This window comes from Pezoporus occidentalis, unplaced genomic scaffold (assembly GCF_034315485.1).
Source record: "Pezoporus occidentalis ecotype Australia unplaced genomic scaffold, CSIRO_AGI_Poc_V1 ctg257, whole genome shotgun sequence".
Taxonomy (NCBI): Eukaryota; Metazoa; Chordata; class Aves; order Psittaciformes; family Psittacidae; genus Pezoporus; species Pezoporus occidentalis.
Window position 1 is genome coordinate 58339 of NW_026914469.1, and position 15405 is coordinate 73743.

Sequence of the window (15405 nt, forward strand, 5' to 3'; positions counted from 1 at the left end):
ATCATTTTATTTGAAAAATAAGAGAAAATCTCAGCATGCTTTGGGAGGGGAAAGAATAAAAAAAAAAAAAAAAAGACTCCTTTAAACAACATGAAAATGCCGTGATAACTGGCAAAAAGTGAATAAATGTTTCTAAAATAATCCATTTTCTGTCATACTTTTTTCCATACTTACATTTACTGATCTTAAATGAAATGCAACAATGAGGAGAATCATTATGTTCTGGTGTAGGTTGTAGTATTAATACAGGTAGGCTTAAATTTTAAACTAACAACAGTGTGTGTGCCTTTAACATAGCAGAATAGCCCAAACTGTTCTAACTTATTAACACATAGAGAGAAAGGTATGTTTGGCTGATGGGGGAAGGAACACCACGGGAGTGATAACTTAAAGAGACAGTAAATAAGACCAAGGATGCTAGCCTTCAAGATAGCAGAGTGGCGCCCAACATCGAGCGAGACTGGAACAGAACAGAAGCAAGGACATACCAGTGTTAACTCAGCACTAGAACCTTGCAAGCATGTGCAAGCACTGAGGTCATTCAGTAAACACAGTGAGGAAGACTATCGACAACCACCAGAGACCACCCCCCCGCTCAGCAAGAAAGCACACGCTTAATTAGGATGCAAATATTATAATTAGTTCTTGTAAATATGCATGAGCATGCTAAGTATATAGCTGCTGAAGGCACGTAATGGGAGCGCTCACCTTTGCGAAACAATTCGCTATGTGCCCAGCACGACAATAATGAATGCCTGCTTTCTAAAACTCCAAATGAGTCTCAGAGAGTTTCTCCAACCGACTTTTATGGTAACATACATGGGTATTCACTCATCGGTTCTAGTTCCAACAGTTTTAAACAGCTCACTTAAGCCTAAACTATCATCTATAGCATTAAGATACTATATATATATATGTGTGTGTGTGTGTGTAAGAAAGAATTTTTTTTAACTTGCTATACTGGCTATTACAGAAAGTTGTGATTCTCCAGAAATTCCTTCCCATTTCTTAAGGATGTCAATCCCAAACATTAACACACTCAGGCTAATCAACAGCTTGTTTTATCTCATGGACAGATTCTGATGGCAAATATCCACCAAGAAATTGCCCATTTTCTCTCTTCTATAATTTCAATAGGAGTCAGTCCTCCAAGAATTTTTTCAAATCTAGCACTAATCCAACATTTAGAAAGAGAAAATAAGATACATCGGAGCTTTCTGTTTCTGAGACTTGGAATCTACCTACTCAGAGAAGCTGGTGATAACACGCAGCTCAAAATACAAGTTTTTACCCTCTTCTCAAAATAAAGAGGCCTAAGAAAAGACAAAATGAACCACGCAAGTCTCAGGGCCACAGTATGCCCCTTGGCACCTGAGGGATTTATTTAATTTTTGTGCCCCAATTTCCCTCTCCATCTTCCTGCTGGCAGAAAGCAACTTACTCTGTGCATTCCCTGGATTGTGGGGCCTTTTCCTCTGCCAGACAATGAATCTGGATACCCCAATTCAGGATGGAGACACTGAGCAGAGAAGCGTGACGCTGTGTTCTTCTTGTTGCTTCCCTATAGTGTCTTACTGGCTAGCCTGAGCAAAATAATAGGGATCGGTGACTCTCTCTCTTGTCACTTCGTCATCACTGCTACTACAATTATGTCTACCCCAACTGAGAACAAGTTGGAAAAATCAGTATCAGCCACAGTCCAGAGCTTACCTCTGCTGCAAGAAAGGGAGTAATCAGCATCTTGTAAAATGATAACATTCATTATTCCCCAGACACAAATGTGCACACAAATGGAATTTTGAGTGGTTGCTCTCAGGAACCACTGTGAAAGCAAACAGGTACATAACACTTCATGTTCCACTATCAACAAAGGCCTGGCACACAGGCACTGGTAGCATGTTAGGTATCCAAACAACAGGTAAACAAGTAAACACTTGTGATTTGGTTCAATTGCCCTTTCTACCCCACCATAGTGCTTCAACTTCTTCATAACCTTTTTTACCTATATAGACCTCATGGTGTGATTTTTGCTTAGCGGGGGGGGGAGGGGGGGGAAGAGTGATTAAAAGAAAAGAGTAACAGAAAATGGAATTGTAGGAAACTTATAATTATTATAGGAAATTCTACCTCCTCACTAATATGAGAACAATTTAAATAAATCTAAATAGAATAAATATACCATTACATACCAGCACTGTGATTCCCTTTGGAGCTGTATGCACTAAGCTGCTTAACATTTATTAATATATTTGGTTTTCCTACTACCCAAGCCAGACAACAAATTTTTGAAGACAAGTAAGACAAAGCTATCTCACTGTAGATAAACTTTATTGATATTTGTCTGGCAAAAATATACAGTATCTGTAATTTGTACTGCTCACTGTCAACAGTTCATACCTGTAAGCCCATAAACTCTCAATTAATACAAAAACTTTCATGAATAGACTTAATCCTTAAAAAATACATTAAGTAAACCAAAAGGGCCTGCACACATATAGAATATATGCTTATGTTCTTTATCTTCTTGTTACGTGTAGTGAACTGCTGTGAGGTGTTACGTACTGAGATCAACAGAATCAAGATAAACCAAGTGAGTCTGGATTAGAGACTAGAAGGAAGAAAACGGCTATTGCTATGTTTTCCTAATAAAACCCCAAACCACCAAACCAGTCTGCAGAGGGAATTAACAGCATTTCACAAGGGAAAAAAAATAAGTGAACAGTGCATATTATTTACGAGGAAAAAAAAAAAATAGAACTTGCAGCTATTTCTAAAAGTGCCACATGATGGCAGTCCAACGTTAAAGAAAAAAAAAAAACAAGAAAAGCAACCAAGACAAAACTTGTACATTTAACAGAAACTATTTGAAAAAGTAGTTCAAATCTGTGCATTCTACTCAGAATATATCCAAGCAATACTACAGAGTAGCAATTTTTAATCTTTCTTGATTTGCATATGTCTAAACATGCTAAGGAGGAAAAGACCCAATATGCACAGAAGTCTGCTGGTTTGTCTTTCATGAAACCCTGACTTTACAGTACTGTTCATACAACCCAGGGTCCATAGAAACAAGATTTAAACACTGTTTCATAATTTTAGAAAATACTCCAATCCACACACATTCTATTCAGTGTCATACATTGTTCACAGCGTCTATACAGTGTTCACACATTCTATTCATAAGTCAACCTGATATTAGACATGACTGAGCCCATAGTTTCTCCCCTAGTGAACAAAACCAACAACCTTTAAAAACAGAAGCCCTGGTATGTTCCTAATTCCAAAATACCAGTCTTCTCATATGCTTTTCTCCTAATCCTCCTTTTTAGTCTCCTCCTCACTAACTGCAACCTCCACAAATTCACCCACGTATTTTCCATCCCATTTCTTTTGGCATACATATCACTAACTTATGAATGCCCAAAACTTAAAAGATAAGCAGTAGGAGATCAGAAGACATAACTGATGACATTCACAGTCTCATTCACTTGTATTCAGTGTCATTTTCTACAGCTGATTGTACAGTTTCCTTTTTGCCATTTTTTTTTAGTGTAATGGATGGGACCCTAGCTGAGAGTTGAACCTGCTCATGATTGTAAGAGACACAGTAAAGTATGTTTTTGTCAAAGTGTATTTGATAAAGTATATATATTTATGTTCACTGTGACTGTTTGCCAGAAAGAAGCAGGAAAACACAAGCATGGTGCTCTTCTATGGCTTTCATACTTGGCCACACCAGGGTGCCTGCCCAACACTCCGCACAAACACGGAGATCACGAGACACTGCACAGCCACGAGTAAACAATAAGAAACCTGGCATAAAGCCGGCTGTTTTTCTAAGGGTATAAAAGCAGGACCCTCTTGTAGCCAAATCTGAAGCCTCACCACGTGGTGGATGCACCACATAGGAATTTTCCCCAGTTATCTGAGACTCCTGGCATCATCTGAAATGGGTCTTCCAAGCTTGGAGTGTGGGCCTGGATGATGATTAGGTGGTAATTGGTGATGCACTGCTAATTTTCCTCTGTGTTGTACTTATATATATATATATATATGTATGATTCACTTTATTATGCTTATTTATTATATATAGAGATATATACCTGATTCGGGTTAGTGTGCTTGTTTGCTTTAGTGCGCTTATTTGCTATAATGTGCTTGTTTAATAATAATGCATGTTATATGGCTAGTGTGGGATCACTTTGTTGAATATCCTGCCTGTTAGCAGAACAGTAAAGCTAATGGTTTCAGTGGTATTTCCAAAGTAATTCCCTAACATTTTTCCTAACCAGCACATGGCAGATTGTTCCAATTGGTACATATGCCCAAAATTGCTTCCTTGTTCCCAGATTCATTATTTTTTGTCTATATTGAACCCCACATGCTGTATGCCAACCAAATCAAGATGGATAAAATCGCTCTACAGCTTGTGTCTCTCATTCCTGTCTTTGCTTTTGTCAGTATAGCAATTCTGAAGACATGCTTTCTCATATCTGTGTTCAAACTACATGGAGCAAATTAGCAATACCAGAGATATACAACAGTCATTTCAGAAGTTAAGTCATTTTTACATAGCAGAGAGCATTAGCCTAAAAGCTCACTATCACTGCTACACAACAAAACTGCCACCACACCAAAATGTGGCTATTTGTCATTCTAAGTTGGGTTAGAAATACAGATTCAACTTGATATTATGACTTTACAGGAGTATTAGCTGCTAGCTCATAATCACAGATGTGCAGCTGATAAGCATTCTTCCAACGACGAGGAAAAAGTAAAACAATTGCACTTATTTGCACATTAAACTGCAGCACTTCTGCTCAGAGCTCCCAAGTTTGTGACTGAGCTTTTCCTTATGCCTCTTTCAGTGTGAATACCTGTTTGTACCCATCACAGGGCACTCTCATTCTAATTAACTTCATTTTGACAACACACAAATAATGATTCAATGCACCAGAGAGGGAAATGAAGGAACTTTTCCAGCCTTTTGGTGCCTCAGGGTGGTACCATCCCTCTTCCACACAGCAGTGGCCATCGTCCAGCTGTAGATTCAGCACCTTTGTTTTACAGTGCCCCTCAATTCTCCACTCATTCACCAAATTTTTTTTTTCAGACTACACCCTGAGCATCCATGACAACCAAAGTTTGCTTCCTCAGAACAAGCCTAGCAGCTTGAGGAGATGGGCTAAAACTTGCAGTTCCTTCCTCCGCCTCATAAAGCCTTCGTATCAATGGATTGTCTGAACTTTGTTGAGCTAGTCGACTTATGCTTGCACCATCACACCATTGTGATATACATACTCTGAAATATTTCAAAGCTATATTCAATACATTTTAAAATACATACACTTTGATATTTGCCTCCTTCTTATGGGATGTTACAATTCCAACCCTACTATACCTAGCATTAAACTCAAAATACTACATCTACATAATTTGCATTTTACTGAAAAATTGATTCGAATCACAGAGAAAATAAAAACATTATGACCTTTATTATAGTATGTCCAGAACATGATTTTGTTGTTATGCCTTTAAATTCTTTCTCATTTGGAGTTCTTTCTTCATGCTAAAAATCAGAAAGTGTCCATTAAAAGCATTACTTATGCAAATCCAGAATCCATTCTGTAATTGATACCAAAGGAAATTGATGGCTTGCCAGTAATTATTCAGAAAATGTTTAATCCCTCAGCTATTTGAAAATGCTTAAAAATCAGTACAACCACACCATCTTCTGATCAATTTGTGGCATGACATGTCAGAAAGCTTTTAAACACCCTGCTACTGACCATTCACATACTTAAAGCAGAATGACCGCACATTTAAGTCTCCCTATGTGCTTAATCTCCACAAAAGTAACGAGCGTATGTAATGATGTGAGTAGGCACATCACAGCACAATCCATCTGTACACGACATAAAGAATTCTAAGATGGCATATGCAATAGCCTCACCTAGAAAATTTTTAGATTGAAACACTTTTTTCTAAGAGAACATCCTTAATCCAGTTTTGCCAGTGGTAGTAATTACCACCCTTTGGAAGAATTTTGTTTAATGAAGTCTATGTTAATCTAGTGCACAACACTGACCACAAAACCTTAATGAAGAATTCCCATTAGAATGGCAATTATCTTTAATAAAAATAGCCAACCTTTATTTCTAGAATGTCTGCTGGGGAAAAAAAAAAATTATAACTGCATTAAAAGAAGTTACTTCCCAAATAAAAATATGTTCAAGTTGACAGGATGTCCATCTAACACCACTCCTAAGTGGTTTAAGAAAATCAGATGTCTACCTTTCATTCTTTGTTTCAAACCACTGTATAAAATGTATGTACCGCCAGCTAAAAGAACTATTTCTGAAATAGTATAGATATTTCATGTACATATGGTAGCGCTACCTTTTACCTATGTTAGGTTAGCACTTCCACATCACTATAGAAGACTAAAGAAAAACACTGAACACTGGCGTGACTGAATTCCTGAGGCATCTTGATATATCCAGTCCATATGCACGATTGGAAGCCTTAACACTTGACTACTGTCTGCTTCACATAAAACCTTAAAGGCAATCTCCTTCAGTGCACTCCCCGCAGCTCAACAGTTAAGGAATTGCCTGGGGCAGCCCGTGCAGAGTAGCACCCAAACCGCCGTGCAAGCAGCGGCCGGGCCGAACCCAGAGGGCGAGAGGCCAATGGCACCTGCCTGCTGAAGAAACTGGCCTTGCAGCCGTGGCTGACAACCGCAGAATCACAGAATGACCTGGATTTGAAAGGACCTTAAGATCATCTAGTTACAACCCCGCTGCCATGAGCAGAAACGCCTTACGCTTGATTATAAAATCACAGAATGATTCTATGCTGGCTACTATTTGGATTCAGTGCTACGCCCATCTACACACCCTACACACCAGGCTGAGGTCTGGCTACCAGCCGGGCTACCGAGACAGGGCAGCGCAGCCCTCCTCACCGCCTACCTGCCCGCCGCCCGAGCCAGCCTAACCTCCTCTCTCCTCTCGCCACCCCGCCCGCACCGCCCGCGGAAGCAGTAGGGCCTGCTGGGGAAGCGGAAAAACGACCGCCACGCATGCGCATCTCCCCGTGGCGCCCCGCCAGGTCCCGCCCACCGGCGCGCGAGCGCCCCGCCCGGCCCCGCCCTCCCGGTGCGGCCCCTCCCTTGCGCAGGGGCCGCGGCTGCTACAGGAGACCTGCTGTCGGGAGTCCCGTCGCCCGCCCGGCCTCAGGGCCGCCGCCGCCCCGTCATGTCTGAGGCGGGCCAGGAACTTGTCCACCTGGTGTGGGGCAAGAAGGCCGGGCCCCGCGGACTGGCCGACACCATCTTCTGCCGCTGGGCGCAAGGTATCTGCGTGCGCCGTGCCCTGGCCCCCGCTCCCCGCCCTTCCCCCGGCCCCGTGTCTGCCCGGCCTTCTGCCCCCTCCTCACCGGGGACCTTGCTTGACCCTCGGCCCACCCCACAGCTCTCGGCCCACCTGCCCAGACACACCCACAGCTCTCCCGGGCGGTCTCCCTGCCGCCTCCGCGGCGGGCGCGGGGCTGTCCGTGTCCGAGAGGGCCGGCGGTCCCCCCGCGCAGCTGTGAAAGAGGACGGGGGTGGGGGTAGTCGTTGTCGTTCATGTTCCCGTCACAGGCAACTCCGCGTGTGGCCCACGGGAGAAATGATACAGCAGTTTCACTGGGTAAGCGTTATGGTTTTGCAGCTTGGTCGTCTTTTGCCACAAACCTGCAAAGGACCTTGAAACAGTGGGGAGGGGACTGCGCTTCTTAAATGTATCTCACAGCGTCTTGTGCCGTTATTTGCATAGCTTGTGGGAACGTGAGCACGAGTTGTCTGAGAGGGTTATTTATTTATTTATTTATTTATTGGGGGGGGGGGGGGAGGAAAAACATGGGAGTCTTAAATAGACGTGGCGAAAGCGAGGGCAGGCTTGGGGCAGAGACCCATACGTTGTGTTAAACTGGTTCTTTCGCCGTTGAAGCAGGTGCACGCCGTCTTTAGGGTGGGGCAAGAGATAAAGCAGAACAGCCGTGGAACCTGAGGTATTTGTAAGGTGTTTTACCGTACTTAAATTATGCAATCTGCACATAATTTCTTCTTGATGGAGACCTCGTGGTGTTCTTCCAAAACTGCAGTTGCAGGGTGTAGTAAAGAGACTTTAACAATAAAAATAATGCGCAGGAAAACGGTCTGTGTACCTGTCCTGGCTGGAAAATGGAGTAGTAGCCTTCTCTGTAACTTAATGCGGGCTTTGAAGAATTCTGTTAATGGTTATGAACATCTAAATAAAAACATCACTAATTCATGGAGGAAAATCTCCAAATAATAGTGGAATTCATAGATAAAAAAAGAATAATGCGTTCAGGTCTCATGTTAATGTAGGCCGAAACAGAAAGATGTTTTTAGTGCTCTCTGTTCCTTGCTCTTCTGTTTTTTTTTAACATGAGTTTTGTCATTTATGTAGTTTCAGTAGATGCATGTGTGGTGTTGATTTGGGAGCTGCACAGCTTCTCCCTTCTCACAGGACCCAGAGTACACAGAGACTCTCCTATCTTTTTCTATTGGTTGATTTGTGTTCAGATAATTCAGTGAGAAATAGTTGGGGGGAAAAGTGATAAATTCCTTCTAAGGTCTAGAATTTAAGCAGGCCTAATAAAGTGCTACTTTTTTTTTTACTGAATCAATTATTTTAATTGAAATATAATTATTTCTTAAAATATCTCAAGTTTTGGTCGAGTATTTCTGTTTCAGTACAAGGTTTTTGCGAAGTCAGAAAAAGTAGTGTTAAAATGTTTAATTATTTCTTTAACTAGTAATGTTACACCAAAATTGACATTTTTCAGGATAGTTTGTATAAGAAACTTTAGCAGTTTCAGTATCTACTGGAATGTGTGTTGTAATGTCCCACATATGTGATCCTGTGAAAGATTAATGGAACAGGCCTTGTGTTCTTGGTGGGTCCTGGAAAGGAGCTATTATTTCTTAACTGTCTTTGGGAAAAGTCCGGTAACTATACTGTGTAGTATATCTGTTCCCTTCCCTGTATCCTCTTTACTATAGTCAATTTCATGTAGTAAAACCACATGACAGTAAGCTAGTGTGTTGTTCGGAGGATTTGTGCTGGGAATCAAGAAAGTCAGTCTTGGTTCTTTATATTGTGTAGCAGCATAATATATTTACCCAACTTTCGATTTCTGTTCTGTTGAAAAAGTTCTGCACCATTTACTTACTACAGAGGAGTTTTGCAAAACTGACTCATCAAGATTAAAAAAAACCTGAGCATAAAAATCAAGCTTTATTATTTCCACAAAGTTTAAAAGACACTCCCTTGTTTCACGTAGTATGTACGGAAAGTATCATACAACTGGTCTGGTGCTTGGGTTTTTTTTTTGTAGTTTGGGTTTGAGTTTTCTTAGGGTGTCGTGCCAACACTGGTATTTATTTCAGATACTTTCTGAATGTTGTCTGATCCTTTCTCAAACCATTTGGAAGTTAAGAATTATAATTTACAGTTGGAAAGACAAGTAGAGAGCAGGGAGGGTGTTGAGTAATGTAAGACTCGAAGCAGCCAGTTTCTCAGTAAAGATAGCAGTGTTCTGGGAATCCTTGTCATGCCCCAAACTCATTAACCATCATAGTTGTTTGGTCAGAACTGAGGGCAGGCTGTTCTGTGGTTCTGTAGGCAGTTAACAGAACTGACCTAGCTAGCATGCTGTGCTGTTTGAAGTTAGTGACTAACTCCTACAGTTTGCTGCATTGGCAGTTTTAAATATACTGGTTTGATTCCTGATTTAAAGGCATGGTTGCAAAGCTGTTGTTGCAGTTGGTTTTTGGTTGGTTGTTTTGGTGGGTTTGTTTGTTTGTTTGTTTGTTTTAAATAGCTTTTTTTTTTATGGTTGCAGAAGAATTTGCAGTTTGAACTTTGTGATTTTGGAAAACGGTATTTACAGAATCAGAGAATGTAGTGCAAAGGCTTGGTTCTGTACTTCAGTGTTTCTTGGCATGAATATGATGACTTGGGAAGGAGTTAGGGAGGACTGAACCCTAAAGAAACATACTGTTGTTAGGAGTTATTTTCTTCATTGACCCAAGAGACAAATGCTGTTCATAGAGGTACTCTTCAGATCAGCCCTAAGGCACGTAGCATCAGGTCTACACACCTATGAATGTCTGGCATGTTTGGGTGCAGCATCCTTTAGAAATTACTTAAACTGTTTTCCCACTGGTCTTTGGAAAGAAAGATATGGGCCAGTCTTCTCAAAATAACTATTTAACTTCAGAAGCATTGTGGGAAAGTTTTAATACTATAGTTCATGTATATGAACTATAACGTACAATGTAAAAATGTAACTATAATGTACAATGTAAAAAAGTGTTTTATCTAGATCCTCTTTCAGCCTGAGAGCTGGAAGAGTAGATAGAAAAGACAAGCTGTCATTCTCCCCTCTTCTCTGTAGGTTTCCTGTTTATTACATACTTGGAACTCTGGTTTTGGTCCGCTACGTTGAAACAGCGCCAGATTGGCTTTTATTACATCCTTGGTTGAGGAGTTAGGTTCTGTAGTAGTGGGTTTAGTCATTGGAGCTATAATATTGTTAGACCATGATTAGATCAAGGTTACTAGGAAATAATATCTTTACCAAACAAGCAGATACATTTTGAGCAGGAGCACACTTGCCATTCTTTAAAGTCTTAAATAGAAGTAGCAATTTGAGAAGTGTTCCTCTGTGTTGAGTTTAATTTAAATTAATTTGGGTGATGGAAGAGAAATAGTGATTGATATCTCTGTAATTCTTGTAAAATGTTCTGATGGCTGTGATTAATAGAATATTTGCACTTGTCTGCTTTCCATCTCTGAGTTCCATATTACTTGTAAACAGTTAATCAGGAAGAAAAGCATTTTTCATTTATTATTCACAGTTAGAGTATAGACAAGTATGGATTGTACAAACAGGTGGAGGAGGTGGTTACACCTGTTGGCTGACCTCTGCCTACTTGTTGCTGCTTGTCTGCTGTGAGTATTGCCTCTGCAAATCGTCTGGTGAAACTGCTGTTGGAGCTTCTGCTTTACGGATGCCAGTCACACTTACCAAATTAAACCTTGATGAGTGGTCTTCAAGTCATGGTCTATGGGCTGCTTTTAAGGCATCTGTAAAAATTAAGTAATAAATTAGAAACCAGACTTGCTGCCAGGAATTTTAGCATCATGTGAGAAGGCCTTCAAAGAAACAAGTACTGATGACCACCAACTTACAGCTTCTGTATAAGTAGAAGGTGTTTCTGTTTAAATAGATTTGCTAATTCTGCCTGTAAGAAGCGGTCTGTCTTGCTAACGCAAGGCATACTACTGTTAAATGTGAGACAACAGTAGCTTTTGGAAAAACAGTGGGAACATGCTGCTGAGAAGAGTTATCTAAAAGCCTTCTCTAGGGAAGAAGTCTGTTCTCAGTTTTACACTGGTAAACCTTTTTCTTCTTTCCTCTCTTGGAGTAGCGTATTGGTTTTGGGGTAATGACACTATTTACAGAGAAAATAACCACATCTTGCTGTTTTAGGCTGCCAAATGCCTTTCTATTGTATATGAGATTTAAATGTTTATTTACTGCATTAACATAATACAGAGTTGTCTTAAAATAATGGGTTCATTCTGAAGGTTTCAAAACCTCTTGTGAAGCTTGCGGAATGAAAAGTTAGGCTTTGGAACAGAAATACAGGTTTTTGAGAGACTGTGTATGTAAATAACAGCCCTTTCAGCACTGTTAAACTGGAAAGAGAATAGATAATACCATTCACTGTGAAAAAATGGGGTGTGAACATGTAAGTGAAGCTTTTAAGATTGTATTTTCTGGCTAATGGGCCTGGTGACTAATGATGTAGTTGGAATACCCGCAGAGCAGTGAGAATTTGAAATGCCCTGTAACACAATTACCTAAAAAATTAGTGAGCCCTGAAACTCTTTCCTGCTGCCTAGGCCCAGAAAGGAATATCTGGAAAGACACTGTCCTTACTTCAAGAAAAGATAACAGTGCTAGTGAGTCCATTCTTTATTCTAGGCAAGTCTGATGGGCTTAAAGAAAATAAAATGTCTTGAGGAATGCTGCCATTGAAGGCTTTTATCAGGGTTTGGATTCAGAAGTTTCAGTGAAAAAGAGTTTGAGTTCTTACAAAGGTGTGAAAGAAAGCAGATGCATTGGAATTTTATCTTGTTTTCTGTAAGCTTTTTGCCCAGTTTAGTGCTAGCCTACTAGGTAATTTGGATACGTTCCTCAAATCCTTCCAGGACTTCCTTGCTCTTTATCCACAACCCATTAAGTGGGCGTTTTGTTGTGGTACTGCTGTAGTACTCCTTTCTTTCTGTGTGTGTGAGAAAAGGTTGTTTGGTTTGATTTGGGATTTTTTTTCCCTACAGAAAATTTCAGGAGTTTGTTTACTATAAAAACACACTTTGAAAACCCAAAGCCATATGCAAAATGTGTCTGTCATTCTACACCCAGCTCTAGAAAAAGGATGAAACATTAAGACATGTTATAAACCTTGTATTTGAGTAATAATGGCTTGTTCTCATGTTCCTGTCAGGCATTTTGGTATTCCAAAAGAGAAAAAGAAATGTGGTTCCACGGTGAGAGGCTGGCTCTGGAGAGAACAGGACAAAAAAAGCAATAGCTCAGCATCTTTGTAGCTAGTTTGATCGGAGATAGAGCAAGGTTAATGTTTCATGCTCTTTAGCTACTCCCCTTGTTTCTTTCATTCATTCTCATACAGAGTGAAAACAGTGAAGGTGTGCGGTATCCTTTGTAAAATGAGTGTTACTGATGTCTACGCTGTCTTGGATGTAAAAAAAAAAAGCCCAACACAGCAGTATTTTGAGAACTAGGCAAATAATAAAGAGATGCAGGAAAGCGGTGGGGCTGTCATAATGAAAGAATGAATGTGTTTTGTAGTGCTTTGGGCAATGATGTGAAGTGTTAGATGAAAACCAAGAGTAAGTAACTAAGCCATACATTAATTTTGGCAAACTCTATGTAGAAGATTTAACAGTTAGGTATAGGAAGAAACATGGAATCTAGACCTGCTTGTCCCCCTGCCCAGAAAAAAGGTTAAAGCAGTAGAACAGTAGTGAAATTGGAAAAAAAAATGGCGTCAATGAGGTCAAAGCTGTAGAACAGTAGTGATGTTGGAAAAAAAAAAATTGGGGTTAATGGAGCTTTTAATAGGGTTATAAATTAAAAGGAAGATGAATGATGATTTACTATTTTACATTTCTTATAGGTAAATAATTATAGTAATGGATAACAAGGAGGTAGTTTTTTGGATTTTTTGTTGTTTTTTGTTTTTTTTTTTTTTAAAATGCTTTTGGCTGCATTTAGCTGCAGCCCACTCGCTCTTAAATAGAAATTAGTCTGTATTAGGGCTGCTAGGGTGGTAGCTTAAATGGTGGCCCGGCCATTCCTATGAATCACATGGATGAGCCTGGAGTTGATGGATGTTTATAGAGATTGCCCAAGGTGTAATTACTGTGGAGGATAGAAAGGTAAGTAGGTGTGATTGCAGGCTGCGGTATCCTTTAACCCAGCTGGACTTCACACTATAGGGTCTTGAAATTTTGCCTGAGCTGACTTCAGATTTTGTAGAAGTTTTAAAAAAGAGAGTAAGACTAATATCCCTGAAGCACTTAACTTTTAAGGTCTTAACAGCTTCTAGAACAAAATTGATGTTTACTATCCATTAAACAACATTTAGGTAAGAAGAAATTAAGTGTTCCGTTAGGCATGAAGTGTGTTTTTTTCCTTTGGTTGGATTCTGTTAAATTCTGTGTAATATCAATTTTGCATTATCTACCTCAAATTTGTGTTCACTCTGGAGGGTCATACTCGATTTTCTTTATTTTTAGGTAGCAGTTACGAAAAATAGAGCAGGTTTAATCTGAGACAGCTCATGCTTTCTATAAGAAGCCTGAAGAATGTGAAACAAATTCAAGATTTCTTAAATGTGGTTGAGTGGTACCACATCCAAGTATGTTTTTCTTCTGCAGTGGCTAAATCATTAAAACAACTAAAAGAAGCCTGGTGGTTGCGGTGTGTTCAGATGGCATGCAGTCACGCTTCAAAGTAGAAGATGACTTAGCTTTTACTATCATAAGCCTGCGTAAACTAATTTGGAAAGTTTAAAGGATTAGTGATATTTCTTATTGAAGCATGTTAACAGGCTTAATGAGTGCAGACTTTGGTTGAAGTATGGGTTAATGGAGCTTTGTTGCTACATTAGGTGATGTTGGGGACTTAAGTATGGAGGATTCATCTGCATATGGGATTCAGATATAACATAAACATCTGTAATGCACATTTGCACATTCAGTTAAAAAAAAAAAACAAACCCTGAAGCCTTCAGTCAGACACAAGGGAAACCCCATTTTTTTAAAAGAAGAACTGCTACAATGATCCATCCTTTTAAAAAAAAAAATCACATTGTTGTTGAACAACAGTTATTTATGTGATGAAATATGCCCCACAAACCGTGCAGTAATCCTCTCGTGCTGGTTCGGATGATATAGCTGTCATGCAATAGTGTGGAAGTCTGCACTGGGGAAATGCATTTCCCCAGTACATATTCACATCCAGGGATTAGAGATGCTTTTGATATGGCAGCATGCAATGATACAGAATTGGGAAGAGGAGAAGGTGTGGGAAAGCAGCACTGAATATTCTTTGTGCTAAGCCTGACACTGCTGCGAAAATGTGCATGTGTGTCCCTTTTCTCCCTACCTCTATTTGCTTGTGCTTGCTGGGTTGCTGACTACAGTTGCATGGTTTCTAGATTACATTGAACTAGAGTAACTTCAGCACAATCTTATCAGCACTTAGAAAATAATGCAAACTATCACTCACTGTGGGTAGGTTGCTGGATGTCTGCTTTATTGAGGTAATTATCCATGTATATGCACTTATCTGTGAGAAATGCAAGCTGTGAATCACCGCATCTTGAAGAAAAGTTTAAGGGGCAAGGTAGTAACAAATAATTTTGCAGTAATTGCTCCAGCATTTGCTCTGTTACATGGCAGTAAGGTAATTCTGAAATACAAATACATTAAAGGTTGGGGGGAGGGGGGAAATGAGTGATTTTGCATCTCAATAAATATAGTGTATCTTATCTGAAAGAACACCCATAAGAGGCTTGGTTCAGTGGTTACAAGTGAATATTTCAGTTATTCAGCATAATTCAGTCTTAATAGGAAGCACTAATAAGCCAGAAATGAGTTCAGTGGGTTGCATACTGTGCCCTTCATAGGGAAGAGAAACATTCATGTTCAGTGAGGGTCCAAAGACAACCTTTATCTTACATATGTAAAACAAAATATTATCACAATTCTTATTTTATATATAAGAACTCATAAT

General features: G+C 39.8%; 1 protein-coding gene across 2 annotated transcripts in view; it reads left to right on the forward strand.

Moving 5' to 3' along the window:
* Positions 1-7143: 7143 nt before the first annotated feature.
* Positions 7144-15405, forward strand: part of MINDY3 (MINDY lysine 48 deubiquitinase 3) — a 52022-nt gene continuing 43760 nt past the window's right edge. Inside the window, exon 1 of one of the 2 annotated variants that reach the window (XM_062623656.1) lies at positions 7144-7356. In XM_062623656.1, the coding sequence (XP_062479640.1) occupies positions 7260-7356 (97 nt within the window). In that variant the 5' untranslated portion in view covers positions 7144-7259. Of the gene's footprint in view, positions 7357-13929; positions 14027-15405 lie in introns of those variants that run through there. The other variant, XM_062623657.1, reaches the window with a different exon arrangement.